Raw genomic sequence first — 26,304 nt, 5'->3', positions numbered from 1 at the left:
CATCGCTCAGTCTAAATACAGCCCAGTCCAACAAATTGAGGCACCCCAAGCTAATGCCTTTTAATTGGTTTATTACCCAATTAATAGAAAGCACAGAGAAATCCTCCCTCTGACAAATACCTTCTTCTGTCAGCAGCAAATCATCACCTACAGTTTCCAGAACTTTTGATACAGTAAATGGACTCGTTGAATTCCTGAGCCATCTTTTCATTAAAAACAGAAAAATACGTTTCCACCTAATTATTAATCAACTTGTGATCCTTCAAGCAACATGTCAGAGTCTGGGAGAGCCTGGTCCAGAAATATGCCTGCTCCAGAAACATGGTAATCTTGGTGCACTGCTAAGTGACACTGTGGAGTGGTTCCTTGATGGTTAGGTTTGTTGGGTTTTGTGGAGCTGCAGGACAGAACAGCCTGGTCACAAGCAGCGTTTCTCTCCTGCTGTCTGGAGGGGAGCCCGCATGTCACCCCCCAGGGAACAGGAACCGCAATTCCCCTGGTGGGTGTGATTTGCTGGTGTGCAGCTGTCAGGGTGGGATGCAAGCCCCAGGCCCAGCCAGCACCAGCCCAGGTTGTGCTTTCCGACCACGTATGCCTTGCTGTGTGTGAAGTGTCTCATCCCACCTGGTGCATCGTCGGCAGACACACAGCCTTCGAATTAGGCAGACATCTGGCTCAGCATTTTGCCCTCTGCAAATGAATCTGTTCTTAATTGTTTAAATGGAGTCTGCTTAATTATTTGAAACACTTCTATTTTTAAAGCCATTTTATTTGATTATCAAATAAATATGTTTAAAAAAAAATAACAGGCATGCCGCAGTACTCAAACACCGCCTGGGGCTCGTTTATCTGTGTTTTTGTTCCGTGCTGGAATGTTTGTTGGGGCCCAGCGAGTACCTCAGTGAGTGTCTGTTAAGGAACACAGGCCGGATTACCAAATAAAGGGAGCGAAGTTAATGTTATCGGCACGGAAAACGACATTATTGGCACGACCGCAGTCTGGGCGCCCCAGGGAGCAGAAGGACTTCCAGGGAGGCCATCAGGGCTGCACCCGCCCGTGGCCACGCGCCTCCCCGCCCCGCCTGGCGCTGGGTGGCGGCACCCCGGCGGGCAGCGCCGGGCCCCGGCGCCGCCAGGGGGCGAGCGGGCCTGTGGGGACAGGGGACAAGGGGATAAGGGGACAGGGGACAGAGGGACAAGGGGCTGAGGGACGGGGGGACAGAGGGACAGGCGGACAGCGGCCGCGACCAGCGCCCCGCCCTGCCGCCCTCCGGCCGCCCTCCCTCCTCCGGCCGCTCCCTCAGGGCAGCCCCTCCCCTGCCTCCACCCCATTGGCTGCCCCTCTCCGTGCCGCTCTTCCCATTGGCTCGCAGCTCGCGCGGCGGCGCCGCCGATAGGCGGGAGGCAGCGGCGGGGCGGGGCCACCACTCCTCCCCCCTTCCCTCCACCTCCCGGCCCCATTTCCCGATGCTGCCGCCGGGCGCCTCGGCGGGGCCTGGCCGCCCCTCGCCGCCCGCCGCCCCCGGGGAGCGGCTTCGCGGCCGGGACATGGCGGGCGGCACCGGCACGGCCCCGCAGCGCCTCCCGCCCGGGGAGCAAGACCAGGAGGCCGAGCCCGAGGGCGGCAGCCGGCGGTGGGGAGCGCAGCACGCCGGGGCCCGCGAGCTGGCCGAGCTCTACTCGCCGGGTGAGGGCCGGCGGTGATGGGGTTGTGAAGGGGCTTGGGGGTGGTGGGGCTGGGGGTGCCGGTGTGGAGCTGAGGTGGGTGCCTGGGGTGCTGCCCCTGTCGGGAGGTGCCTTACGGGAAGGGCCCGCATGGACCTGGGGTGGGTGTGCTGGCTGCGAGCCGCTGGGCGTTCAAGCCAGGACCTGCCTGTCATGTTCTTCTTATTATTGCTGTTATTATCATCGTTATTGCTATAACGATAGGCTTTCTGTCCAAAGGTAGGTGAAGGGATTTGGTCGCTAAGCAAGGGAACAACCGAAGCTTTCCCTTCAGGATATTCCGTAAGGGGCTGTGAGGTGCCTGCTGCAGGCCCTCAGGAGGGGCGTGCGGGTTTTGGTTTGGGTGCTGCCCCGCAGCAGCTCGGCGTTTGACAGAGCCCAGCATAGTGACAGCGGCTGGCAATTAATTCTCTCAGCCCATAGTTTGAGAGATGCAGGGGGTGATGTTCACCGTGGGCTGGTTCGCATGTGCAGGCTCAGAAGTGGGGAGATGTCACAGCGCTCGGTGCTGCGTGCCTGCAGTTCCCAGCAGGTCGGCCTAGCTCGCGCATTCAGAGCCATCAGTGGAGAAGCAGAAGTTCTTACTTGCGCAGAGCCAGGTAACGATAAGAAAACATGCATACATTAATTTGTCCGTTCTCTAGACTGTTCAGGGCAAGCCTGTGCCCATTCCAGCTTGTTGGTTACATCATGCGTGCCTTCAAGGAAAGCGCTGGGTGACCTTTTTCAGCCGTTGGTAGTGATCGCTTTCCTGTAAAGCCCAGGGCTCAGTCACCAATGTAACCTGTTCACTGTGCTCCTGCTCATAAGGAGATTTCCCTCCCCAAACAGCCTGCTATCATTATGTTTACCTGCAGATGGATGTTCCTGGGAAGTCTGTGGAGCAGTGTGTGCAGGGGTATCTAGCAGAAGTGACTAGTGGTAGTGTTTTAGATGTGCAGATTTCTCCTGTCATTACATAAATAACTTACATAAACAGTGTCAGGACACGTTATGGCGGAAGCCTGTGATGGTGAACTACTGAATTCTTAATAGCGCAGATTACATACAGCTGTGCAGAGCGAATATGGCTCTGGAGCATTTCCATGATCTCTTTGAGCGTGTACTTCCTGGGTTTGGCACCTTATCCCTTCCTGTGGGCCATACGTTTAAATTTGAGTACTTTTTAAACACAAATTACTGGTCTTCTGGCCTTTGACTGCTTCGTCTCGCTGTCTGTGCAGAGCTGGAGCTGTGTTTCTGGACTCAGGTGTCTTTGGTTGGACAGGTGGTCTTGGGATCCCCACGATCAGAGTACGGGCAGTGTTTGCACAGCCTGAGCTCGTGGGACTTGCTGGTAAGGAGCCCAGTGCTTCCTTGCAGTTAGCTAATTGTTCCGTGAGGACCTACCCACTTAACTCCTCTAATCAGGGTGTGGTTTTCTTAGGCTGGAAGTGAGTGTTAATTAATTCTTCCTTTCATTACCCCAGGGATCTCTTTATAGAATCTCGCACATTGTGACCTGATGTATTGAAATACACTTGTTCTTCTTGTGTCTTAGCGTTAGGCTTCCCTCCTCTGCTACTCTGAGGACATTAGAACCTGTATTCGTGGCCTTTCTAGAACAGAGCTCCGAACAGTAGGAGTCTTTGTTCAGGCTTCTTTAAAAGCTGCTGTTGTAGGCCCAGTGGGGATGGTACCGGTCCTCTTGGATGTTCCCAGTCTCCTTTTTGTTCCGTGGTGCAGCTGAGAGCTGATTGAGCGTTTGGAAGGAGAATTGCAGGCAGGCAGTAGGTCAGCACAGCAGAGCAGTGGGTTGGGAGCTCTGCTCTTGAGCACAGAGGTGTGGCTGTGCCAGGGCGTGCTCTCAGCCCATGCTGACTGCTCGCCTCACGCCCAAGTGGCTCACAGCGTGCGGTGCCGCAGGGGCAGCGGCAGCAGGCTGCGGAGCAGCTGCTCTGGCCAGCCGTGGGCGAGAGGCGGCCGTGCTGGCTGGCCCCAGCAGAAGGCAAAGTCTGACCCGGCTGGGCCAAGGTGGCAGCCGAGATCTCAGCCTGGGATTTAGCTGTTCATGTTCTGTTTCTGGTGCATTAATCCACATGGGTCTCACATCAGGTGTTCCCTTACTTTCAACATCAGCGCCTTGTGAGGATCTAGCGGTGACTAGCAGCAGAAAGCTGCCTCTCCACCTGAATATTCAAAATGCTACCACATCCTGATGTCTGTTCTTTTTTACTCAGTATTAAATTAGGTTATTGTAGCGGTGCTAAGTAGTACTGGAGAATTCGTGCCAGTTATTTCTCTTTGCACATGCAGTCTCTTGTCCTAACAGGATGGCTGAAAGGCTGTAGTTTGCTGTCTGAGGGCAGGAAGGCAAAGGCAAGACTGCAGGGGTTGGGGGTGAGGTAAGCTCCAGAAGTGTACTTGCAATGTTAGGAAAGCAATTTTATGGCCACCAAGATGCAGGATGATGCTTCTTCCCGTTAGTACAACAGCTTTGTTTTCAAGGTCTGAGATTTTGAACATCACGGCTCGTAAGGTGACTTAACTACAGGGCTTCTGAGGCCAGAAGCTTGTTCCCAGACACAGCCATATCAGCAGCGCTGAATATTGAGCGCCATGCGGATCTGAAAGAAGATGTGATGCAGAGGAGCTTCATGCCAGCAACCGCAGGGAAAGCAAACTAGGACAATATGAGTTGATGTCTGGTTTGTCGCTGTTATTTTGGGCAAGCGCAGAGGGGAAGGGGTTAGCAGTGGCTCAGGGAAGAGGAATGTCATTTGACAAACTACTCGCACCTCTAATGAATAATAAGCCTCTGTTTCACTTCCCTGTCAGACAAATGGAGCAGGTCATCCAGGCAGTAGAATAGTCTGTCTGTATTATTTCAAACTTCAAAATGTCCTCGCAGATAAAAGTAAAACATGCTGTATTCCTTCTTTTCCAACAGGAAAGAGACTACAAGAATGGATCTCTGTCATCTTATGCTTCTCTCTGATCTGTTTCAATTTTTACAATCTTCTCTTCTACTTGCGACTGGAACACACACCCTCCATTATTGTTGGGATATGTAAGTAAAAAGTACTTGTTTTTGTCAACAAGGCAATATTCTCTCTTGTAATGCTGGAAACAAATGTTTCGTCTCTTATGCCTCATGTCCTGCTGGAAAAGGAGAGAGGCAGTTGTGCACATTCAATAGTTAGTGCAAGCATGAGGACTCTTCAGAGGGAAAATAACTGTCAAGACTGTCAGAGTTGGAAACAACAACCTGATCCACAAAATTACAAGAACTCAGAAAGCAAAAGTTCAAGAGAAATCTTATAAAAGGTGTTTTAGGCATCAAACAGGCTTGATTTCTGGGGACTGATGATTAAAAATAGGTATTTTGTAGCATTACGCTCAGGATGCATCAGGATGTGAATTTTGGCCTTTATCCTGAATGCTGACTTCTTTCCAGCAAGGTAGCTGGAAATTCCAGGTGCAGCTTTCGTGTAATAAATGTGACTCCTGGGGCCTCATGATTTGACTGGAAGTGGAGCCAAGCAAGCTCAGTCTCGTATCTTTGCCTCAGGTGTGTGTAGGTATTTAAATTGGCTGAATCTCGGCAGTACTGAGCTGGTTCTTGAATGACCCTTCAAGTGTAGCATAAGTTGCAAACGCTCTGCTGCTTCCTTGCAGCGACAGAGGGTATGTCTTCGCGTGGGATGACAGAAACATTGCTGTTCTTTGGCTCTTGGCTCGTAGATCTGTGATTGCTTCTCTTTCAGCTTGGAGTTTACAAACCAAGTTGGTGTTACCAGGACTGGTATTTTGATTTAAGCAACTTCCCACTTTCTGGCTGTGGGTTGGGGTGGGGAAGGGGAAGCAAGAGCTTGTTTCTGCATCCAACCATGGACTTCCAGAAGTTATTAGGAATGCACTATTGGCTTTTCTGCCTTACCAAAGAAAAAGCCTATCTTAGAATTAGGTGGCAATTAAAAGGGTCTCCACAACGTTCATTACATAATCCAAAGTCTAAACGTATGCAGAACTTGAATGTTGTCTAGCACTTGGATCAAAAAGTATTGGTGCTTCTACGAGCATTCTGTAATGAGCATAGTGATGAAGTGCTTTTGCACAGAAACTTCCTGGGGAGTGAGCAGAAGAGAGGGGAATGGGCAGGGGAATGGGCTGAGCTGCAGCTGTGGTCATCTGTGGCTGACTTGGTCTGTTGGGGATGTCCAGCCAGCTCTGGGTAGCTGGGTTAGCCTCCTTTAGGTGACAGTGCTCTGGGGGCAGAGCTGTCACTGTAACACAACCCTACCTGTCTGCTGTCTGTGCCATGTGCATTTTTTTTTAGGTACTGGAAGGCTTTAGGGATTTCCTTGGAAAAGATACAGGGAGATAAACTGTGAGAGAAGCTCTGCAAACTGTGTCTAATGGCTGTGTGTGTATGGGAGGGAACATGAGAAAAGAAAAAAAGATTTAAGTTTAAAAACTGGAAGTCAGCTCTGCAGCACATACCTTTTGCTATTGTCTGGTGAACTTCCGATTCAGTATGAGAGAAAGAAGAGGACAGTAGCTTAGCACTCCACTGGACTTCTGGTATACTTGTGGTACATCTCCATGGCTGTATTAACTTGTGCTTTTGGATGCATGGTGGGTGCATGTTTTTACATGAAATGTGTCCTTAACTGAAAGGAGAATAAATCCGCTAGGGCACCATGTAAACTGCATACAGGTGTTCAGCTTCTGTGCTTTACAATGAAAGCAATTTTTCTATGGACTGTGTGAGGCGTTGCACGTTTCAGAAGTGATAGTTGTTCATCATTGCTGTTGTATATTACTAATGATTAAAAACCCCAGCAGATTTAAATAGGGATAGATGGTATGAATTTTTGTCAAAAAAAGCTGAGAATTGCTAACACCTGATGTCTGCTGAAGGTTACTGGCTTTTCCTCAGGTGTAAGGAGGAGCAGTGTCCTCCCACTAGGAATTACACCAGCTCGCTTGCTCATCTTAGTCTTGCCTGCTCTTAGCTGATCAGGTGGAGGTGCTGAAAGGAACGGGGATGAGCGTGGCATGAGAACTGCTCTGTGGTGACGGGGACAGATGTGGGAGAATCAGTAACGATTGCCAACCTGGAGTGCGTGCAATCTGTTTGCAACTGGCTTTCATCTCAGAATTAATATTGATAAAAGCTTAAGTTCTCTGATACCCTGTTTACCGGTGTAACTGATAAAGCAGCCAATTCACTGATAATGTTATTTAAGTAGTAGTGAATGATTAAAGCAGCAGAATCTGGATTCTGTGTAAATAAAGCAGTGTGGAAATAACTGATAATATGTACAAAAATGAGTGCAATAAAATAAGGACTGCACACTCTGTTGGTTTTGCTGTCAATGTATTACTTCATCAGGCAAAGCACGGCTGATGTCTCATTCACAGCGACGATTAGCTTTTGTTAAGGTGTGTGAGACTGGTCTGCCTGTACGTCCCGCTTCCGCGCTACTCTGTGCCACGGGTAAAATACAGGAATATTGTCACGGACACTGTCAGGTGGGTTTCTGCTGAAAGCTTTCCTGATGCTTACGTTAGAATATTGACCTTTGACTTGGGATCACAGACTAAGCATTCTGCTAATAAAGGCATTTGAACCTGCTCTGTGTTGAGTTCACATCAGGTCTTTGTCTTTGGACATTACAGTAACGTGAGAAATCCCTAAGCAATCTGTGATCTGAGGGCTGGGTCTGATCTGCTGCCCCGGCTGTCAGGACAGCTGGTTGGACACCTGTGTGCTCTCGTGTAAACGACTCCTTTCTTTTAAGAAGCAGGGAGCAGTTTGAATGGCCTGCCTCACTTGACCTAGCTCGAATCCTGCCTCTGTAACCAGAGGCTGGTATCCTTGGTTTTGGTGTCTTTAGAAGCACACAGCTGTAACACGGTTATGCTGTAACTAACTTAATCTGGACATTCCTGGGACAAAGGTGGTCTGATCCTCCTCCTGCTGGCCGTCTGCAAGCGCCTGCTTCCTCGTGTGATGAGAGCAGGCCTGCTCGGAAGCTCACATGGCACGCTGCGACTCGTGCTGAAGCAGCTGCAGGTGCCCGTGCAGGGTTAGCAGGCAGGCGCCAGCGTTGGGGTGTTGCAGCCCAGCTCTGGAACCAGGCTGTCTGCACTGACTAAAGCTTGTTGTGCAGGAGAGGAAGAGGAACCCACGTGGTTCTCTCCTCTCCCTGCTGCTTTAGCAGGCGGGAGGCAATTCCTTTCCCTTTGCATGGTCAAAAGAGTGTAGGCAGAGGATGGATGGTTTTCCTCATCTGTGTTAAATGCAGTCCTGCCCTGTTCTGAATGCCTCCAGCTGCTGAGGAGCAGTGAAAATTCCCCTCTGTGTGTGAGCTGACGGCTGTGCGGACTTGAACCTGGTGCTCTGGTTGTGCAGATGTGTGTGGTTAACACCAGGGTGGGCCTGGCTGGGGAGACTGGCTGTGGTGGATGCCAAAACCCCCCATTTTCATCTGTAACTGAACTGTTCCTGCAGCAGGACATCATCCTAGTGGCACGGCTGAACTGCAGCAGCCACTTGGTTAGAAGCTCAGCAATGCCAGGGAGCAAGGCCAGCGTAGGTGGCATTTGTGTGTAAGCACCAAAACAAATGAGATTACTTTTGAAAGCTCTTACACCTCCAGGCACGTTTGTGGTGTCGAGCATATTATTCAGCATGCACAAGGTACGTGATACATGCTGTATTAATAGCAGCTAGATAAAGGTGGGAAGTTGCAGCATGGATTCCCTTCTCTTTTTTTTTCTCATCCTCGAGACTTTTTGTAGGGTTTTAAAGCCTTTTTTTGCCACATTGGTTGACTTGCATTTTATCTGCAGACATCTTATGTTCTTAATGGATCTTGTTTAATTGCAGCCTTATGAAAATTAGTTCTTAGGCCTGTGTTACCTGTTCATATGCAGAAAAGTCCCCCACATATGCTGATATATCTGGGGACATCCTGTGACACAGCACAAGGTAAAATGAGTCATTGCTGACTTGAGGGACAGTGAACTAGTTCCTGTAAGCCTTTTATCACGTTTCATTATTGCAGAAGTTGTGGGCTGGCCAGAGGGCGCAGGCAGAAAGAAATCACTTGTTTCGCTTTCAAAACAGAAACCTTTGTTTCAAGCTTGAGCAGCTCTGCTGCAAAGCTGTACCTTGGTCAGCTGCATTGCAGAGCCAAATGAGGAGCGTGTAATATATGAAAGCTCTGGCACACGTTGGAGTAAAAGCACTCCTAGCTACCACAGGCACTTCATGAAGTGGGCTGATTTGCATAAATATCAGCTACTTTGATTCCTGCTGCCTTACAGCAAGAGGCAGAACCTTCGGGTACAATTGCTATGACATCGCTTGGTTTTGGATTTCCATTGTATGTTAAGATGAGTTTCCATTTGAATTTTTGATTTAATAGATCTTTGAAATTACAGCAGGGAAAACTCAGTTAACGAAGGAAAATTCTCCGTTGCGTGCTGGCCTGAATAAGCGAAGTCTCTTGTCACCTGCTGTCTTGTCCCATCTGCAGTAACTGTAGGTAACTGTGTTTTATTTCCTAAACCGTACCGTCTTTTGAAGACAGAGATTCCACAAGTTGCCATTAAAGAGGTAAAACTTTGGTTCAACCACTTGTTGCACTTCCCCTGCACTAACACAGCCTGTTTGTGTCTCACCATCTCCTGTTAACACACACGACTGCTGCTTGGAATGGGGGAACTAAGGAGCTCCAGGGCTTTCCTGCCCCAAAGGACCCTGGGGGCTGTCAGTCTCAGAAGTGGGATTACGGGGTTACTTGGGCAGATGATTTGGTCACTAGCTATCTGTTCTTCGTGAAGCTTGGTGAGAGGATGGAATCCCCCAGCGTGCCAGCAGCTGTTCTCAGCAGGACGGATGGAGGAGATAACCTCAGGGGAGAGGTGAGCCGTTCTCCTGCTGGGTGCTGCTCACGCTGGTGGCAGAGGGAAGCTGGGGACGTGGCCCCATCTGTGCTTCCCTGCTTGTGTGCACAGCGGACGTGCTACTGCTCTTTCTGTCAGCAACGGGGGCGAGAGACAAAGGAAGCTCTGTTTGCTCGCTGTGTTGTCAGGGGCTCTCTTAAAGTTGCAGGGACTTTGGCTAGGGGGTTTAACAACAGGTCTCAGCGGCCCTGATTTGCTCTGCATAGTGCCTCTTTCAGCTCAAAACACCGGCAGTGCTGGAGGGCTGCCCTCATGAAGGAGTGGGCTGTAGGAAATGCTGCCAGAAGTGGCCAATTCAGTGAAAGCGCAGACCTTGAACAGAAGCAGTGTTATCGCTGCTCACGTCCCGAGCCAGGCAAACGTGTAGGTGTTGGGTCTGCTCTGGGTGCAGACCCGTGTACACAAAGCTGCCTGGTGCTCCTGAGAGCTGAGTGCACCCGGGAGGTTCCTGGGAGAGTTTTAAGTGGGGGAAAGCAGAGAATTAGTTTGATCATTTGTACTAATGAAAGTATTGTTTGATGTTTTTTAGTGAGAGGAAATTTTGCTCTTGATTTTCATTTAGTAGCCATTATTCTCTGTTCTCTTTGTTTTCTTCTGGAATGGCTTAAATGCTTTTTTTTCCTGAGCATGTGTTACCACAAGTACCAACAGTGGTGGTACTTGTTTAAGAGCCTAGTGCTCAGGTAAAGTTGGCAGGATTTTGTTTAAACGTGCCAGCTATTTTACAAACTATCAGCTGGAGAAATAGTAGGAATAGCTTGCTTAGCACTAAGCTAAGGTTAAAGACACAAAAATAAACTTAATAGCAGGAACTGCCCTATTTTATCGGATAGTGACTCTTAGCCAAGTCATACCTTTGGTAGATGAGTATTTGCTCTAGGATCTGCTGATGCTTGCCTTCAGGACAGACAGTACCCTGATTCCTTGGGGATCTCCTCTTGCTGGTAGCTTCTGGCAGCACCACAAGCTGTGTGGTTCCGGCCCCTGAGGCTCACATTCAGGTCCCTCTCGGCTGGAGGCGAGGCGAGAGATGTGCCCGTGCTCCTGGCAGTGATGTTGGGGGACTTACTGAGTAGGGAGGATCTGGGAGAAGAAATGTTTTCTGTGTTAACATCCTTGCAAAGTAAGCTTGTGTGGCAGGCTGGGCTTTTTCTAGTCCCTGCAGCATGTGTATCACAGACACATCTTGTTTGAAAATCCAGCTATAATGTAACATGACTTATTTATAGGTAGACCTTTAGACCCTTCCTTTATTTCATAGTTCAGCTGCTCTCTGCTCCCTCGCACTGATAGCTGTGCTTCTGACTGAATGTTTCCCCTTATGATTAAGGGGAACATTAAGGGGTAACCAAAGTGATTACCTCCTCTCTTCTGAGCTGCTGTGCTCTGTGTTTGCCCACATGGTCAGGGATTATTTTCTTAGTGCCCTAACTTGCCACAGGATCAGACCCCTGCCTGCTCTGCGATATGAGTGACTGCACTGACTGTAGGTGCAGATGACAGGTGTTTTATTTCTATAAGCATGTAGGTAACAAGCGACTGATACTTCAACATGTTGGTTTCTAGAAAGCACAAGATTTCGGTATGGAGTTGGCCACTGTGCCCTGACTCTCAAGCACTGTACTGTTCAACCAGTTCCTAGTCACTGATTCAAAATGCCTGTACCTACCCACGATGTTATACAGTAGTATCAAGTAAAACCCTTTGTTGCAAGCGTACAAAATAGCTTATCTGTTGACACCTTGTGTCTGAAACATGCAGCTCTCGCTGGGCTTCCTTCCGCCCTGTGAGCAGCCGGGCTGTGGGACGTGAGCTGCTCAGAGGAGACGCCCCTGTTGAGGTATAAGCTCTAAGCCCTTAGGTTGGTGCTCCAGGAAGAGGAGGAGTAGGAGCTTTTCTGTGACATGAGCTCCTGAGTGTTATGTGGCTTCTGAACAAGCCATGGGCAGCAGCAAAAACTCCTGGTCTCAATTCCGCACCTGGGTCAGCTGCACTTCAGCCCTGCCATGCTGTGCCAGCAGGTGCCGGGGCTGCTGCCCGAGTGCTGCCACGGCCTCTGGCAGGTCCCTGGGGGGGGGCTCAGGTGTGGGGCTTGGATCCTCGGCAGGGCCCTGGGGGTGCTGCTGTGCCTGTGCCAAGGGTCACAGGTATGGGATGGCTGGAGGGGAGCAGCCGTCCTAGCAACTGCGTGCATCAGTCATGAAATGTCTGCAGCCAACAGAAGTTCACTTGCACGCCTTTGCTCTCTCTCAGTGTAGGCCTCTTTCTTTTCTCCTGATTCAGCAGTCTGCTTGCACAGCGAAGAAATCCGGGTGTTTGCAGCATGTTCTGCAGCTCACGTAAGTGCAGTGCCTTCTCTCTGTGTTTTCAGCATACTTGCTTCCTCAGCTAGAAGCCGGAGCTGGGCTGCTCCTCCACCCCCCTGCCCAGCAGGTGGGAGTAAAGGAAGCAGTGTGCACAGAGCAGTAGTTCTGCTTCCAGTACCGTGTAAATCCACTGGTTGCCGTTCATATTTGTATACTGTCAGTAGCCTCTCTTTCCTGACCTTATGATTTAACTCATGCTCAGGGTTGTCAGGCTATTGTACCTCACCCTCACAAACCTGATGACAGGGCATCAAGATCCGTACCACACTAGAGAAGAACTGAACTGAACACCTGTACCTTGAATTTTTTCCCCCATTTTTAACTGGGGACAATGCTGCATGTATGGTAATATTGAGATTAATTCCTTGCTGTCTGCTGTGCCTCCTGAGCCTGCAGACAGGATGCGGTGTTACCGTGCTTGTCATGTATAACCTATGGTACCGTCTTTGCTCTCTTCTTACATCTCTTCACACACGACTACTGAAGAATCAGCAAGCCCTTCTGCAGTACGGCTGAAATATGGCTTACGGTGGTTAGCTTTTACAGACTGCCATAGTGTAATTCACTGCTGCAGGCACCTTTCATTCTTTCCTCTTAGCTTTTACCAGTTTACAACAAAGTAACATGAAATGTCTATTGACCTGTCGGTTGGTATTTTGTCTCCACTTTTGTTGTTCTTCCTGCTGTTCCTGCAGACTCCGATGTGCTGGAGGCGCTGTGGGTTAATGGGGTGATTAGCTCAGCAAGAATGGTATTTTAGTTGTAAAGTGGAGTGCTGTTCAGATATCTTCCCCCTGAATCACACCTATTTGCTCTTTCAGCTGCTAGATGCAGGTCCAAAAGCTATTGTGCTCCACCCTGTCTCGCTGTAGCATACGTGTGTGGTCTGAAATAAAACAAGCACACAGAACGTACTGGTTATAAAATCTAAGCTGTATGCACCACAATGAGGTGATACAGAGAAATGCCTTCTATGTGCAGAACGTGTCTTCTACTGTATTTAAGAGTTTGGATTGAATCCAAATGGATTCAGCAGTGGGGATCTATTCTTAACGTGGAAAGAAGTCATTTGGGTGTAGTAGGTGCCACAACAGTTGATCCTGATTTTTTTCTTATTTAAAAAAAAAAAAAGACGGGTGACAAAAGGCAAGTAGAAGTGAGGAATTAGCTAAGCAAAAGGTAACCCCAAGGAAGGGTATATTTGTACTGCATGCACTGTAGGAGACTGCTGTGTCCTGAGGCTTAGAAGCACTTGATCAATAGTAACAGAACAACCTGGTCCTCATTGGTGCTCTGAAAAAATGCCTGCTCTTTAGCAATCCTGCTAATGTTAAAAGAACCTCATCAACCTGGGCTCTCGAGGCAGCTGACCTCAGTGTCCTGATTGGAGCAGGAGGGCCAGGTGAAGCCCAGACCATGGCCAGTGTAAATAAGTTGTGGGACTTAGGGGGAAAGATGCGCATTGGTGGTTTTTTCTCTGGACATAACTCAGATTGTTTGGGGTTTGTGAGAGGGGGAGGAGTAACAGGATGCCCTGCAGTCAAAGCAAGGTGAACCAGTATGCCAACAACTGTAACTCCTGATTTGGATTACAAGTGAGTTGGAATTGCTGTGCCTGCCTGCGTAGCAGGAGGTGTACCTGCCCATCACAGAAAGCCTCAGTACTGTAATTGAGAAGCTGTGCTGGGAAAAGTCTTCAAACACAGAGAACCAAATGCTGCCTGCCAGAGGAGAAAGCCAGGAGCTTCACAGACCTCTGAAGAAGAGTTGGTAAGGCAGTCAGAGCAAAATAATCCTCCTGCATCGCATCTGGTCTTGCAACTCCCTGCTGCTTCTGGTGCAAAGGCTGCTACAGTGGGTGACCTCCGTAAACAACCTGACTTTTGTAAACATCATTGTGGGGAACTGCAGAATGACATTCCAGCCCCTCCGAGGTGGCCCTGTCACTGCTTTGGTTTACGTGGACGGCTGTGGGCAGTTAACAGGCTTCTGGGAAGTGAACTACCAGGCGTGCTAACTGTAAGTGACTGTGTCAAACGGGAGTAGGGCATTGCTAACTAAGCTGCTTTGAACACACCATTGTTGTAGTTCTGTTGCTGTGACTCATTTAACAAAAGGCTGCAAGGTCTGTATATACCACCTGAATTGGCCTGAAGTTTGTTCGGTATCTGAGGAGTTTGCACTGAGATCAGACAGTATCAATTCCTAGGTGTATACATAAAGGATTTGACTTCTAACCAGTAGCACTTCTGAAATCTGGGTGGTGCTTCTGCTGTTGTTTATTTTATTTTTTTAACCAGAGCTGCAGGTAAGAGGTGTGTGCTGCCTTTCCCTTTGAGAGTGTTAGTGCTGACCCCACAGAGAATCACCAGGTATGCTTGTGTTCACCAGTTGGGCAGTGAGACTAACTGAACAGCCGGGTCCTGATGTTCATGTACTGACCTGAAAGGACAGCACTACAGTGAAAAAGGATCCTGATTCGTAATCTGGTTATTCTTCAAATGTAGGCCCCACTCAGGCAGTTAATCTCTATCAAAACCTTCTCGGAGCAAGACGTGCAGGTTAGCAGTGCTACCTCCTGGATGCCTGTGTTCTTTAGAGGGCAGCATCTGACCATCTTCAGTCCCTCAGGCGTAGAGGTCCCAAGCGTCACCCTCTGTGCTGTGTTGCTATAGCCGTATTGCTGTGCTGTATGCTACATTCCCCCAGCCTCCCCGTTAAAAGTAAGGGCATCTTTGAATATTCTTCCTCAGAAGTGTAGTGAGCCTGGCAGTAGGGCGTACACAGGAGGGCATCTCAAACTGTGCTGGAGGCTTCATGGCTCTAGGTCTTGGGCACCTGGTGGTAGGATTTCTTCTACAGATGAAGAACGATAGGGTGCCTGTTAAACACCATCCAACAGATCGGTGACTGACCAGGAAATGTACTGCTGTTCTGATCAAATAGGATCTCTAATCCTTACTCCTAAATGTCAGCATTACCCAGAAACTTGGGTAAGAGATTATCCAGAACAGGAAGGCAAAAATATGACTTTGTGTGCAAGAATTGAAAATCACCTGTACTTGACCACAGTTTTAAAGTTCCCATGGTTGGCGTCTAGAAAAATGTTGTTGCAGCAGCCTGTGTTTAATGGTGTATCTAAGTTTGTATGGACACATCACAAGTGGAGGCTGTCCCTTGCAGAGAATCGTCAGTTTGGTTTCCAGGGCCTCTGCCTGTAGCATTGCAAGTGATATAATCACAAAGTTGTTTGCCATTCCAGTCTTATTTAGTCAACAGTGTTGCTGTACCAAGGAGTGGTTTCTTAATTGGTGCTTACGTCGAGTCATTGGAGTTCAGTGCTCCTTGCTCACAGACGTAAGGGACCACAGGAGAAGGGTCTGCAGGCAGCATTATCTCTCAGGGTGGCTTTACCAGATGTTCTGTAGCCAAGTAATCTGTTCAAACAGCACAAAAGAAGATGGGCAGGTCCAGGGAGAAGGTGCATCTAAAATAAGATCTAAGTGACTCTATTTAATTTTATTAGTATTTTCTGTACCAGCAATTGCAAAGTTTCGAGCTGTTCTGTAGAGGACTGGTCAAATACGAAGTCTTGGTGTAGCTATAGTGAAGGTTGTCCAAATACTGCCTCATTAACCATTGTTGCTAGCTGGCTGACCCTATTCAGATAAAAGTTTACATCTACATGAGATCTACCCAAAGTTAGAGGTAGATAAGCAAATAAGCTTGTAAAACAAGTAGAAAATGTGAATGTCAGTGAAAAATGCTTTTGTGTATCTAACCGTATGTGTCTTTTCGTTCAAGTTGCAGGAGTTATTACAGCTGACTTTCTATCAGGATTATTTCACTGGGGAGCAGATACCTGGGGATCTGTGGAGCTACCAATAGTCGGAAAGGTTTGAGATTCTTATCCTTAAGCTTGAAAAAAATAATTACGTGCTTTTCTGAAACCCTTCTAGAGTTCTCAGCTGTTAGGTACTGTTCTTGTAGTCTTGCCAGTGTAACCAGCTCTTCCACCCAGTACTCTCCTGTTGGTACAGTGCTCCCAGGGTTGTGTTTACACTTGGCCTAGGTGACATGTGCAAGGTGACACTGTTCCGTTTTATCACCCTGATTAGGGTTTGCACACAGTTTTGCAATACCAGTGTTCACAGACCTTTCCGAGGAATGGTGGGCATGGCCTGTTACATACCAGTGTAGAAACTTGACTAGAGACAAAACTTGTGTAGGACTTCCAAAAGGCTCATCAATGCCGAGAAGTGCAGAATTTACCTGGCCTGCTTCAACAAGAGTCTGTTCCTGGAGCTAAATTCTCTAAAACCTCTATTGAAAACATGAAGAATCTCTAGTAAGAAATTTTCTATTTCTGTGTGCACCTGCACCTTCCTGTAAATGTGATAGTGTTAGAATGGTGATGACTGAATATTGAGATTTGAGGTGTATTATACATCTGTGGCTACAGATGCCGGATGCTTAGAAAAAATGGCACTGGCTTTTATAATAAGCTGTAATCTGTTTATTAAAAAACTTCTTTATAACTTCTTTATAGCTACCATTAATTACTCCTCACAGTGCAATATTAGGAGAATATCTGTTTTCAAAAAATATGTGGGATATTCCTTGTAGTTATCCAGAAGCAAGTGAACCAGCTCAGCAAAATTCACTCTGTTGGTTTTAGTTTTATTTTTGTTTGCCTTCAATAGATTTGGTAGTCCTTGAATGCCTGTATCTGCGGACCATAGTTCAAGGTGGGGGGGGGGGGGGGGGAAACACTACAGGAAGCTATGCACTAAATAAACAACAGTTCAGACTGCTCAGGATACCTCTGCATAGACTGTACGTGATGTATGTGTTGACGGCAAATAACTATGCATGTTTTACTGTCCCTTGCCTACTTAATAGATTTGCTCTATTTCCTCTCTGAGATTGTATAATTCGGGTGCTATTTCTAGTTTTTCTGTTTCTCTTTCCTATGATAACTCTTGAGTTACAGTGTCATGTTTATTAATTTATTTTCTCAGGCTTTCATTAGACCCTTCAGAGAACATCATATTGACCCTACAGCAATTACCAGGCACGATTTCATAGAGACCAACGGAGACAACTGCTTTATGACACTAGTCCCATTGGCAAACATGGCATACAAATTTGTTTCTTTTTCCCCAGGTAAGCTGTTACTCATAACTTCCGTGGATTTAGCACTTTTGTTGATATGTAAATGAGCAGTTGTTAATATGAGGATAAAAGAAGCCAATGTATGGGAAATGACTAGTAATAGTTCTTGGAAGTGTGATGCTCCCTGGAGAAGGGAAGGGAAACTTTTTATTGCAAGGGAAGCAAACTGTTTCCTCTAGCCCAGCAGTGAAGCTGGCTGAGGAATCTTGTAAGGAAGCATTAGAAGTAAATGTTCTTTCTACAAAAGGAATCAAACCATGTGCACACAAGGAAAATCATTGTTCTAAACCTTATAAAAATGCTTCATCTGTGTATAAATAACCTTACGTGCACACTAGAAGGGCAAGAATTAAAGGATGAATTTAAATTTATGGATAGAAAATTCAGACTTTAGCTTCCTGTTTATGGTGAGTTGACAGATGTTGGCACATACTGGTCTGTCTTGTGACATTCTGAAATTGCTTATGGCTCACTGCTCTTGTGACACTAGTGTTAAAGCAACTTTGAGGCCCTTGTCAGTTCCTGCAGCACCAGCCAGGTCTGGCTTGGCAAGACAATGTTTTTTAGTAGAAATTCACATTTTTGTAAAAAGTACTTAGAGGTATAAATCTTGTATTGCAGAAGCATTATATGAAACATGTCCTTGGGAGTGTTATATCTTTGCCCTCATCATCTTCATCACCATGACGAACCAGATTCACAAGTGGTCTCACACGTACTTCGGTCTTCCACGCTGGGTCATATTTCTACAGGACTGGCATATTATCCTGCCACGGAAACACCACAGGATCCACCATGTGTCGCCACATGAGACGTACTTCTGCATTACAACTGGTACTGTCCTCTGGTTCATAGCTCTGTAATAGTCTAGTACAATTCACCTGGCAAGATATAATGTAGTGACAGTCTATTAAATGCAGAAAAAGACATTGTGCAGCTAACTGTACTCTTAGTTTTGCTGAAGTTATATAAAGCCATAGTTCTTTCATTAAAAATGTATGAGGAAGATTCATGATCAGCCACAGGGTAACTTTCAGTGGGGTAGGCAGTGGTACTGAGGTCTAATTGCTTGGTATCTTGGGAATCTTAGGCTAGCAATGTATTTTGCTCATTAAAGTGTTAAAGCAGGTGGTGGGCCTTCTTACACAAAGAGCATCATTGCACCTGCAAGTGCAGCTTACCTTGAATGCTTGCTTCTAAGGCAAAGCTTCTGGACTTTTAGCATTCATTCATTGTGATTTGGGGCAGAGGAGAAGAGAGTCTTGGAGGAAACTGGCTTCAGGTTCTTCTTATGTCTATACTCGATTTTACACCCACTGTACAGGCTGGTGTACTCAGTCACCAGTGTTGCACAATCCTGAATAAGTTATCCAGTTAAATGACTCGATGTAAACTGCTCTGGTTCTTGATTCTGTCATTGGCTTTGGCAAAAGTTTGTCAGTTCTGAAATCTCTACCAAGAAACAAATCTAGTTCTTACAGCCAGAATGTCATGCAAAAGCACTGTACGATTAAGTCTGACGTGACCAATCATGACAAAAATCTTGTCACTGTAAGCTTTTTTTTCAGTTCTCCTGTTCTGAAGTGGTCCAGGTAGAACACTGCAAGTTGATGCTTGACCATTTAGCGTTACTCCTAAGTTAGTTGCTTTTGTGTTCTTACCTACAAAAACAAAGTTCTTCTGTTCAGTCAGTGCATTCTGTAAGTGTTCACACCATGCTCGTCTGCCGTAAGATGGCACGATAGGCTGTATGCTCGCGGTCCTCCAGTGGAGCAGTGTTTCTGCAGCCCTAGTTCTCCTAGGGCAGAAGCGAGGGAGAGGACAAATATGCAAGCACGTGCTATTTAAAATTGGGTCTTCACTTCATAAAATACGGCCATTAACTGTAATGCACCTGTTAGTGACTAAGTGCAGAGCACATTTAGGAGAAGACGGCCAAGCCCAACGAGTGTACTTGGTTTCAGAGCTGACCTGTGCATGTAAAGGTCTGCCACTGTACCACTGCCAGGGAAGGAGTCAGGTAACAGAACTTCCTGGTGATCCGACAGCTAAAGCCTTTGGACTGCCTGCTGTTTTTAGATACTGGGAAGGAGGAGCCCACTCCTTGAGGGTCTGTGCCTGTGCTAATGAGAATTACATGGAACAGTTTCCTAAAAGGCATCAGTATAGAGTGAGATGAGCAGGGCTGCAGTAACATACATGCACAAGGAAAAGTCATGTCCAGCTACAGAAGGTGGCTGAAAACTGCACACATTCTGGTAGATCATTAAGGCTATAATTACGTCTGTTTGGGAGGGATCTAGCTGTATAGACACAGGATATTTTTCAGCAGTGAATATCCTGAATGTTCTTTCATTTTAGTGTTTGTCAGGTAAGTGTATAGTCCAAGGCTTTAGCATTCCTTCTGCTGCCTGCGTCCCTACTGCACAAGTGCTACTTGGGTCTGGCAGAGCTGATTCTGCAGCAGCTGTTCTGTGTTCCAGGCTTGCTCATCCTGCACTTGAGCTACCTCCTTCCTCTGCCACTGCTAGCTCACTGTTTCCATTGTGGTAACAACAGCTCCTTCATTCCTGCCTTTCCTTTGCTTTTGTTTTCTTTCACTCTTTTCCCTTTTCCAGAAATGTACATGAAATAAAGTATAATGTGTTTATTTACAGAGCGGCTCTGTAAATGTGGGATAACAGAACCCTCTGTATATCCATTTCTTCGTCTACAGGAAAATAATACTTCCTGGTGCTGATTTTTTTGTAGCTATTGCAATATTTAATAAGAGGCCTGAAGTTACTATAATAATGCATTATAATAAAACCCTGTGAAGTTGCTTCTTTGTGCACTCTGCAGCCAATTATTTGTGGTTAGGTTGGCTTCAAAATACAGTATCAGAAAAGCGAGCTAGCTAATGTACTGATTAATATCCCAAAAGTGAGATGTAAAGCCCTCCTGAATTCAGCGGGAAGCCTATTAAGCCTGTATGACTTCTGTATAACAAAACACTTCTACAAAGCATTCGAAATACGGAAAGGTGCATTTAAACTCTTCCTGCATGCAAAGGAGGATGGTGTTTACTGCCACTTTTCAATAAAATAATAGAAACCTGTCCCATATCAACTGTTAACAGAAAGGCTGTTACAGTGAAGCAGAAGTGGTAGTTGAGCTGCACGCTTTCAGGCATGTGCTGCTAGCAGCGCTGCCCTTTTAATCCGGGAAACGTCCACCGTCAGCTGTCATTAAGTGCAGCATGGTACTACAGCAAGACCTTCCCATCACAGGCTTCATGAGCAATCACTTAAGCAAATCTAAAAATATTGTGCCCTCCCTTGGTAAAACCGAAGTATGAAAATTTTAAAATAAATTGATATTGGAGCTATCAAAACTTGAGGTTTTATTTAAGGAAGAACTTGGTTTAGAACTTGGTTTATTTCTCTGAGCCTTAGTGTTGTTTATGTCCCAGACTGCAACCTCAGTTTTTCTAGGAAGTGTAGCATTGATAATGTACTTCAGTACCATGTTGTGTGCATTTATTTTCCTGCTGTGCTAGCTAATGAGAAACACAGGGAAAAGCCAAGCTGGCTTTGGTGATGGGGGGGGAAATAGCTAAAGTTATTGGGTTGTTTTTTTAAAAAAAATTTCAACACTAGACCTAAGGTGCTACAAATATAACTGTCTTGCTTGTAACAAATCCCTTCAACTTGGTCTCTTGTCTGACAGCTGTGCAATGGCTGTAGAGTAGTCCCCTTAACTCTTCACATTTACCTTGTGTTTAAATTAAGGAATATTATTAAATATTGCCATACATTGAACTTTGCTGACAAACTAATCCTTTTTTTTTCTTTGATATCATTTAGGTTGGCTGAACTATCCATTAGAGAAGATAGGATTCTGGAGGTGTTTGGAGAACATTATCCAAGGACTTACAGGGGAGAAGCCAAGAGCAGACGACATGAAATGGGCTCAGAAAATCAAATAACTTTTGCCAGCCTTCTGCAGTCCTTATCTTCGTTGCCAATGTTTTTTTGTTGTTTTTTTTTTTAAAAAAAAAAAGCCATCAGCCAAACTCAAGACCTGCAAAGAAATAAGACTCTAAAGCACAAACTAAAAAGTGCTAACAGACTGTAATTAAAAGAACTAATTCTTAAAACAATACTTGAAATGAAGATGATTACTCTTACTGAGCACCTTTGTTTAGCCATGTCGCTTACATCTTAGAAAATACTTCATCACTGTATTTCATAAAGCTGTCAGGCAAGCCAGAAGGCAGGACAGTCACTCCATTGGTACGTGGTGGCATTGTAAACGTGTTGTATCAACATTATTTAACACTTCAAAAATAGCTTGTTGCCTAAGACCTCCGGGGGAAGGGTGACAACAGTTTGTCACTTCATGTTTGAGTCCAAATACACTGCATGAAAACAGTGTGCCAGTACTGGAAGCCTATAAAACCATCACTGTTCAATGCACTTAGTGTTTGGTAACCTTATAGTTCCATCTTCACGAGTAAGTAAAACTGATGTAATGTGGAACAGACTTTGAGAATCCCACTCTGCCAGTGGGCCACGAATCCTCAAGTGTCTTCAGTTCCCCTTAATGTAAAATTATTCTACTCTCTATGTGGAATTGAGCAAACTGTTTCTGCATAAGCCTTCAACTGTACCTTAACAAGCCTCTGCGGAGGGGGAGGGCACCCAGTACAACACATGCTCGCATTTGTTCGTGTGGAGTGCTCACTGATGAGCTTTCTATTAAGTGTTTCCTACCCTGACAATAAATGTTTAAAATAGTTATAGCATTGGGCACATTGCAAATAGCTGTATTCAAGAGCTCGAGGTATCAAACTTGTAATGTTAGAAGGGAAATGTCAATGACCGGTATTTTGTTCTTTTTGTTTGTTTTTTTTTAAGGTGCTTGCTTGTTCCTGTAAATAATATAAAGCCTTAATCTCTTCTGGTGTAATGGAATAATATTTTAATGTGATGTTTGAATGTATATAATATATTTATAACAAAGCAGTTGGATAATACTAATCATGTTTGTCTTGTTGCTCTTCATTCATATATTCTTAGTGTTTAATATAAAATCTTGATGCTATTCCAGGCACCTGAATATTTTTCAGCCTGTTAGGTCTTGTTTAAGTTGAAGTGGTCAGTTCTTCAGCTTTGTAGGACACTGACCCTACGTTACACCAGACTTTAGCACCTTTCCAGAAGTGCAACTAACTGCAACAGCATTGGATGCCAAGGAAGAGCTCTGCTGGACTGGGGGGGGACAACGTTCCCTTAGCAAATTCTGAAATGTTTGCATCCAACAGCCACTTAAGTGGATGTGATTTACATCTTGTTTCCCTTCTAAATGAAAGCTTAATGAAGGTCAAGCCTAAGACAAGTTGTAAACTATTAAGTTCAAACTGTACTTTCCTGAAGTGCCTGGTATAGGAGGGTTGAAGTCCTAGGTTCAGAATAACCTTGTTCTCAGTTTTTCAATATCAATTTCCAACAATGGACCACGTTTTAAAGGGTTGAAACTTGGCACCTCTCCTTCAGTTACAACTTGAGATGTGACTATAAATTTGGGTGGGAAAAACAGCAATGTCCCTGACTGTGCAAGTGAGTGCAGTGATCGTTACTCCAAATCAGTTAAGTTAAATCCAGCAATATTCACAATCTGTGGCTGAAACTTGTTTTAAATTTCTTTGGTATAACAGGTGTTGAATTAAAAATATGCTGAATGCCACTTCCATGGGGATGCAAGCTGTCGTGTCCAGAGCACAGAATGCTTCTCCCTCTTCTCCCCTTCCAGTGTGCGAGTGTCCTGCAGTTTTAGAGGTGTAGAGTACAAAGCTGTGAGTACAAAGATCTGCAGTGGTTATTTTTCACATCCTGACAAAAATTTAAATCCATTCCTGCTTCTGCCCCAAAACTCCTGTAATCCATATTCTAACAGGCTTGTAGTCCTTGGTTTTCTCCCTCCTGCCCTTCTCATCCCTTTTTTCCCTCCTGCTCAGCCCCAGTTGGAGTTAAGTAAACCAGTGTCAAAACCCAGTACAGAGCCTGAAGGATGCTCAGGTGTAATGCAGCCGTGACCACCAAGTCATTTAAGGCTTACCTCGTACTGAGAACTTAAACACCACATCAAAAGCAGTATTGTACTGTGTATAACAAATGGTATGAAACACGTAAGTTATTGGAATTCCTACTTAAAGGGTGTAGTAAAAGAGAATTGCTTGTTGTCCAAACTTCTCTCAGCCAATTTGACAGCAGTCCTGCTGGAAACAAATCTGAGCTGCTCCTACTGGTGGCTGCTGTGCCTATCTACCTGCTAATCTTGTTCAGTTATAAGAAACTGGGGCAGCAGTTAATCTCTGGATGCTGTTTTATGTGCTCTGAGTGATACTGTCACAGGTTAATGCGGCACTCGACCCCGTGGCAGCTCATGGTGTCTCCCCGGGTCCCATGTTAATGCTGCTGTTTGTCAGGCAGGGGCAAGGCACGCAGCCTGTGAGCACGTCCTGGTTTTGTAACCCTTGAGCTTTCCCTCTGCCACGAGTGGAGGTGAATCCTAGAGCTTTCTGCTCCTAAGGGGAGGATTAATGAACACCTCTGTGTTGGCTTATTTTTCGGTATGGAGTTGGTTTCCACAAACTTCCACCTACTTAATGCAGTGGATGCTTCTGTAAAATCAGTACGCAGTGCTGGAGCAAAGGGCTACGTGGGTCCTTCTCAGCAGACGTAAATCTGGCTTAAGATGAATTGGTCTTAAGTTGATTAGGAACAGATTAGAGCTAAAGCAGAATAAGCTATTCCTTTTAAACTCCAGGGACGGCCTATGTTTCAGTTGGACCCGTCACTTTTAGAGGGTGTTGGATCTGTCTGTCACACCTGCACGGTCAGCCTCCTGCTCAGCCTCTGGCTCCCCACAGCTCCGGGAGGTGGCCGAACGTGCCGTCCACTGCTGCCAGCCCTGCGGTCACCTCTAACGCACCGGCTGCTCGTGGCAGCGTAAAGGCCGAGCAGGAGCAGCTGTGGTTTTTTGGATCTGTGGGCCCTGCTGCGGGGTGATCCTACAGCTGTCTTGGGTGTTGTCTGCAGGGGCAGCATTGTGGTGAGATTACTTGATGTCTGTTGCTGTGTGCTGCCTTGCCAGGCTGCTCTGCCTTTCCATTAACCAGCTGCAGGACGGCCCCACAGGGTCGAGGCTGATGTTCACTACAAACTTCACGTGGATGCCTTTCAAACTGCTGGGCCTGCTGATGTCTCTCAACTTCTGCAATAAAGTTTCATTTTGCTGCTGGATCCCTTACTGGGTTCTCTGTGCTGGTGTGCCGCCTCTCGTGGAACTCCGCTGACAGACGAGGGGCCCCTTCTTTGCCACAGCGGTTGCTGGAATAAACCCAGAGCAGTCACACCAGACAAGGAACTGGGACTCTAAGCCAGCCCAGAGACCACAAGTGTGCTGTCAGAAGCGTGTCTTTCTGGCATGTCTTTGTTCCTGCACTATTAAAAAAAAAAAAAAAAAAAAAAAAAAAAGCCAAGGCCCGCTTTGTCCCACAGCCATTTGCACAAGCAGGGCCTCCATCCCCAGGCTGGCCAAATGCTGCCTTTGGTGCCTGTGCAGAGCAGGGCCAAAGCACAAAGCAGGTGGGTTGGGCTGACATGTGGTGCCTCTGTGTATGTATGGGTGTTGTCCTCCTGGAGCTCGGCTATCAGCCTGCCCCGAGAGGGGAAGGGGAGCTCTGGGGAGAGGAGGCTGCATCACCACCTGCCTTGCACCCTACAACCTCCCAGTCCTGCTGGGGTGAGAGAAGTGGCTGCCTGAGCCCCAGGGCCGGTGTCGTGCTCGGCAGCAGCCTCACCGCAGGCTTCAGCTCCTCTGCGCCAGCTCCCCACCTCCTGGCCAGGTTCACTGGGCTCTCATGCCACCTAGCTTCTCGCTGCTTTCTCCCTCTCTAACCACGCTCAGCCATGTCTACAGTGCAGTGTTAGAATTAAATGAAATAAAATCCAACCAGCCACACCAACACTGCTGTTTCTCAAGTAGTTTCAGAGAGTAATTGACAGCAGCAGCACCTCAGCCTGTGTGCTGCTAAGAGCTGCGTGCTTTGGAGTTGACTCAACAGGGTGAGGGGCTCGAATCAAAGAGCAACGCGTCTCCAAAACGTTTACCTTTGTAATCATTTCTGCAGAGTTTCCATATAATGTCTAGGGGCAACATTTTTGGGATACGCATTGCAAGACGAAGCAGAATTCATTTCCTTTCACTTTTTTTCCCCTCTTGCTGCATTAGCTGCAGGGAGGCACGGGAAGCTGTGCCGCAGGTAAAGCACAGCACCGCAGGCCTAATGATGTGCTTTGTCCTTCTGGTCACAGCTTTTCCACCTTGATATCTGCCTGAAACTGTTCCATTGCCACACGCTGGACAGCAGCAGCCCCGTGGAGCTGCGGGAGAAGTACGTGGCTGTACTTTGTGTCCTCCACGCTGGAGGGAGGCTGCCCCCGAGGCGCTCGGCCTGCGGTGCTGCCAGCCAGGGAACTGCTGCGCGGCTGCGTCTCAGGGCAGCAACCAAAGGGCAGCTCGTTAAAGTCCTCTGCGCCGTCACGTACCCTGTTCGGATATTCTCCTCAGCTGAGAATATAGGAGGGGGTTTGGGAGGAATAAATAAGCTCTGATTATCACCGTGTGAACGTTTTTAACGCATCAGGAGAGCTACATGCTGCTGGTGCTCTGCCCGTAACGAACCCAATTTACCAATTATTCATATTAATTGCAACTGGACGTTAAGGGCACGAAAGCAGGCGGGTGCCAGGCACACGGGGGGTGTTTGTGGTCCGTGCTCCCCGTGCCCGAGGCGCAGCCGCCCCCGGGCACCCGCGGCTAAACGCAAACACCGCGCAGCTCCTTTGACGCCCGCCCGCGCGACGAAGTTCCGCAGTCCCCTTCCGCGCTCCGCAAAAACCTCTCCCCCGCCCCTCGGCCCTTAGCGCGCCCGCCCGCGCCGCGCCGCCGCCTTCCCGCGTCGCGCTGCCGCGGGGCAGGGGGCGGGGCTCCGGCGGCAGCGGCGCAAGATGGCGGCCACCACGGCGGCGGG

The 26,304-nt window shown here is 47.1% G+C and overlaps 2 protein-coding genes across 2 annotated transcripts in view; both read left to right on the top strand.

The window, feature by feature from the left end:
- The first annotated feature begins 1,445 nt into the window (after window positions 1–1,445).
- Window positions 1,446–22,249, top strand: LOC118176713 (plasmanylethanolamine desaturase-like). Its single transcript, XM_035343888.1, has 6 exons — window positions 1,446–1,687; window positions 4,655–4,774; window positions 15,855–15,946; window positions 17,072–17,216; window positions 17,847–18,059; window positions 21,071–22,249. Exons 1-6 carry the CDS (start codon window positions 1,468–1,470, stop codon window positions 21,190–21,192), a joined length of 912 nt encoding a protein of 303 aa, XP_035199779.1. The 5' UTR covers window positions 1,446–1,467; the 3' UTR covers window positions 21,193–22,249.
- A 3,983-nt stretch (window positions 22,250–26,232) lies between these two features.
- Window positions 26,233–26,304, top strand: part of LOC118176714 (ubiquitin-conjugating enzyme E2 variant 1) — a 15,362-nt gene continuing 15,290 nt past the window's right edge. Inside the window, exon 1 of the mRNA XM_035343890.1 lies at window positions 26,233–26,302. Coding sequence (XP_035199781.1) covers window positions 26,282–26,302 — 21 coding nt within the window. The 5' untranslated portion in view covers window positions 26,233–26,281. The remainder of the gene's footprint in view (window positions 26,303–26,304) is intronic.

The sequence above is a fragment of the Oxyura jamaicensis genome, chromosome 20 (genome assembly GCF_011077185.1).
Source record: "Oxyura jamaicensis isolate SHBP4307 breed ruddy duck chromosome 20, BPBGC_Ojam_1.0, whole genome shotgun sequence".
NCBI classification, from domain to species: domain Eukaryota; kingdom Metazoa; phylum Chordata; class Aves; order Anseriformes; family Anatidae; genus Oxyura; species Oxyura jamaicensis.
Note: the sequence above shows the minus strand (reverse complement) of the source record. Positions and strands in the feature narration are given on the sequence as shown.

Excerpts from the sequence above, each read along its gene's own strand:
- LOC118176713 (XM_035343888.1), top strand. The coding sequence starts at position 1,468 with ATGCTGCCGCCGGGCGCCTCGGCGGGGCCTGGCCGCCCCTCGCCGCCC. Across the intron at positions 1,688-4,654 it reads GGCCGAGCTCTACTCGCCGG|GAAAGAGACTACAAGAATGG; the intron begins GTGAGGGCCGGC and ends CTTTTCCAACAG. Across the intron at positions 4,775-15,854 it reads CTCCATTATTGTTGGGATAT|TTGCAGGAGTTATTACAGCT; the intron begins GTAAGTAAAAAG and ends TTTTCGTTCAAG.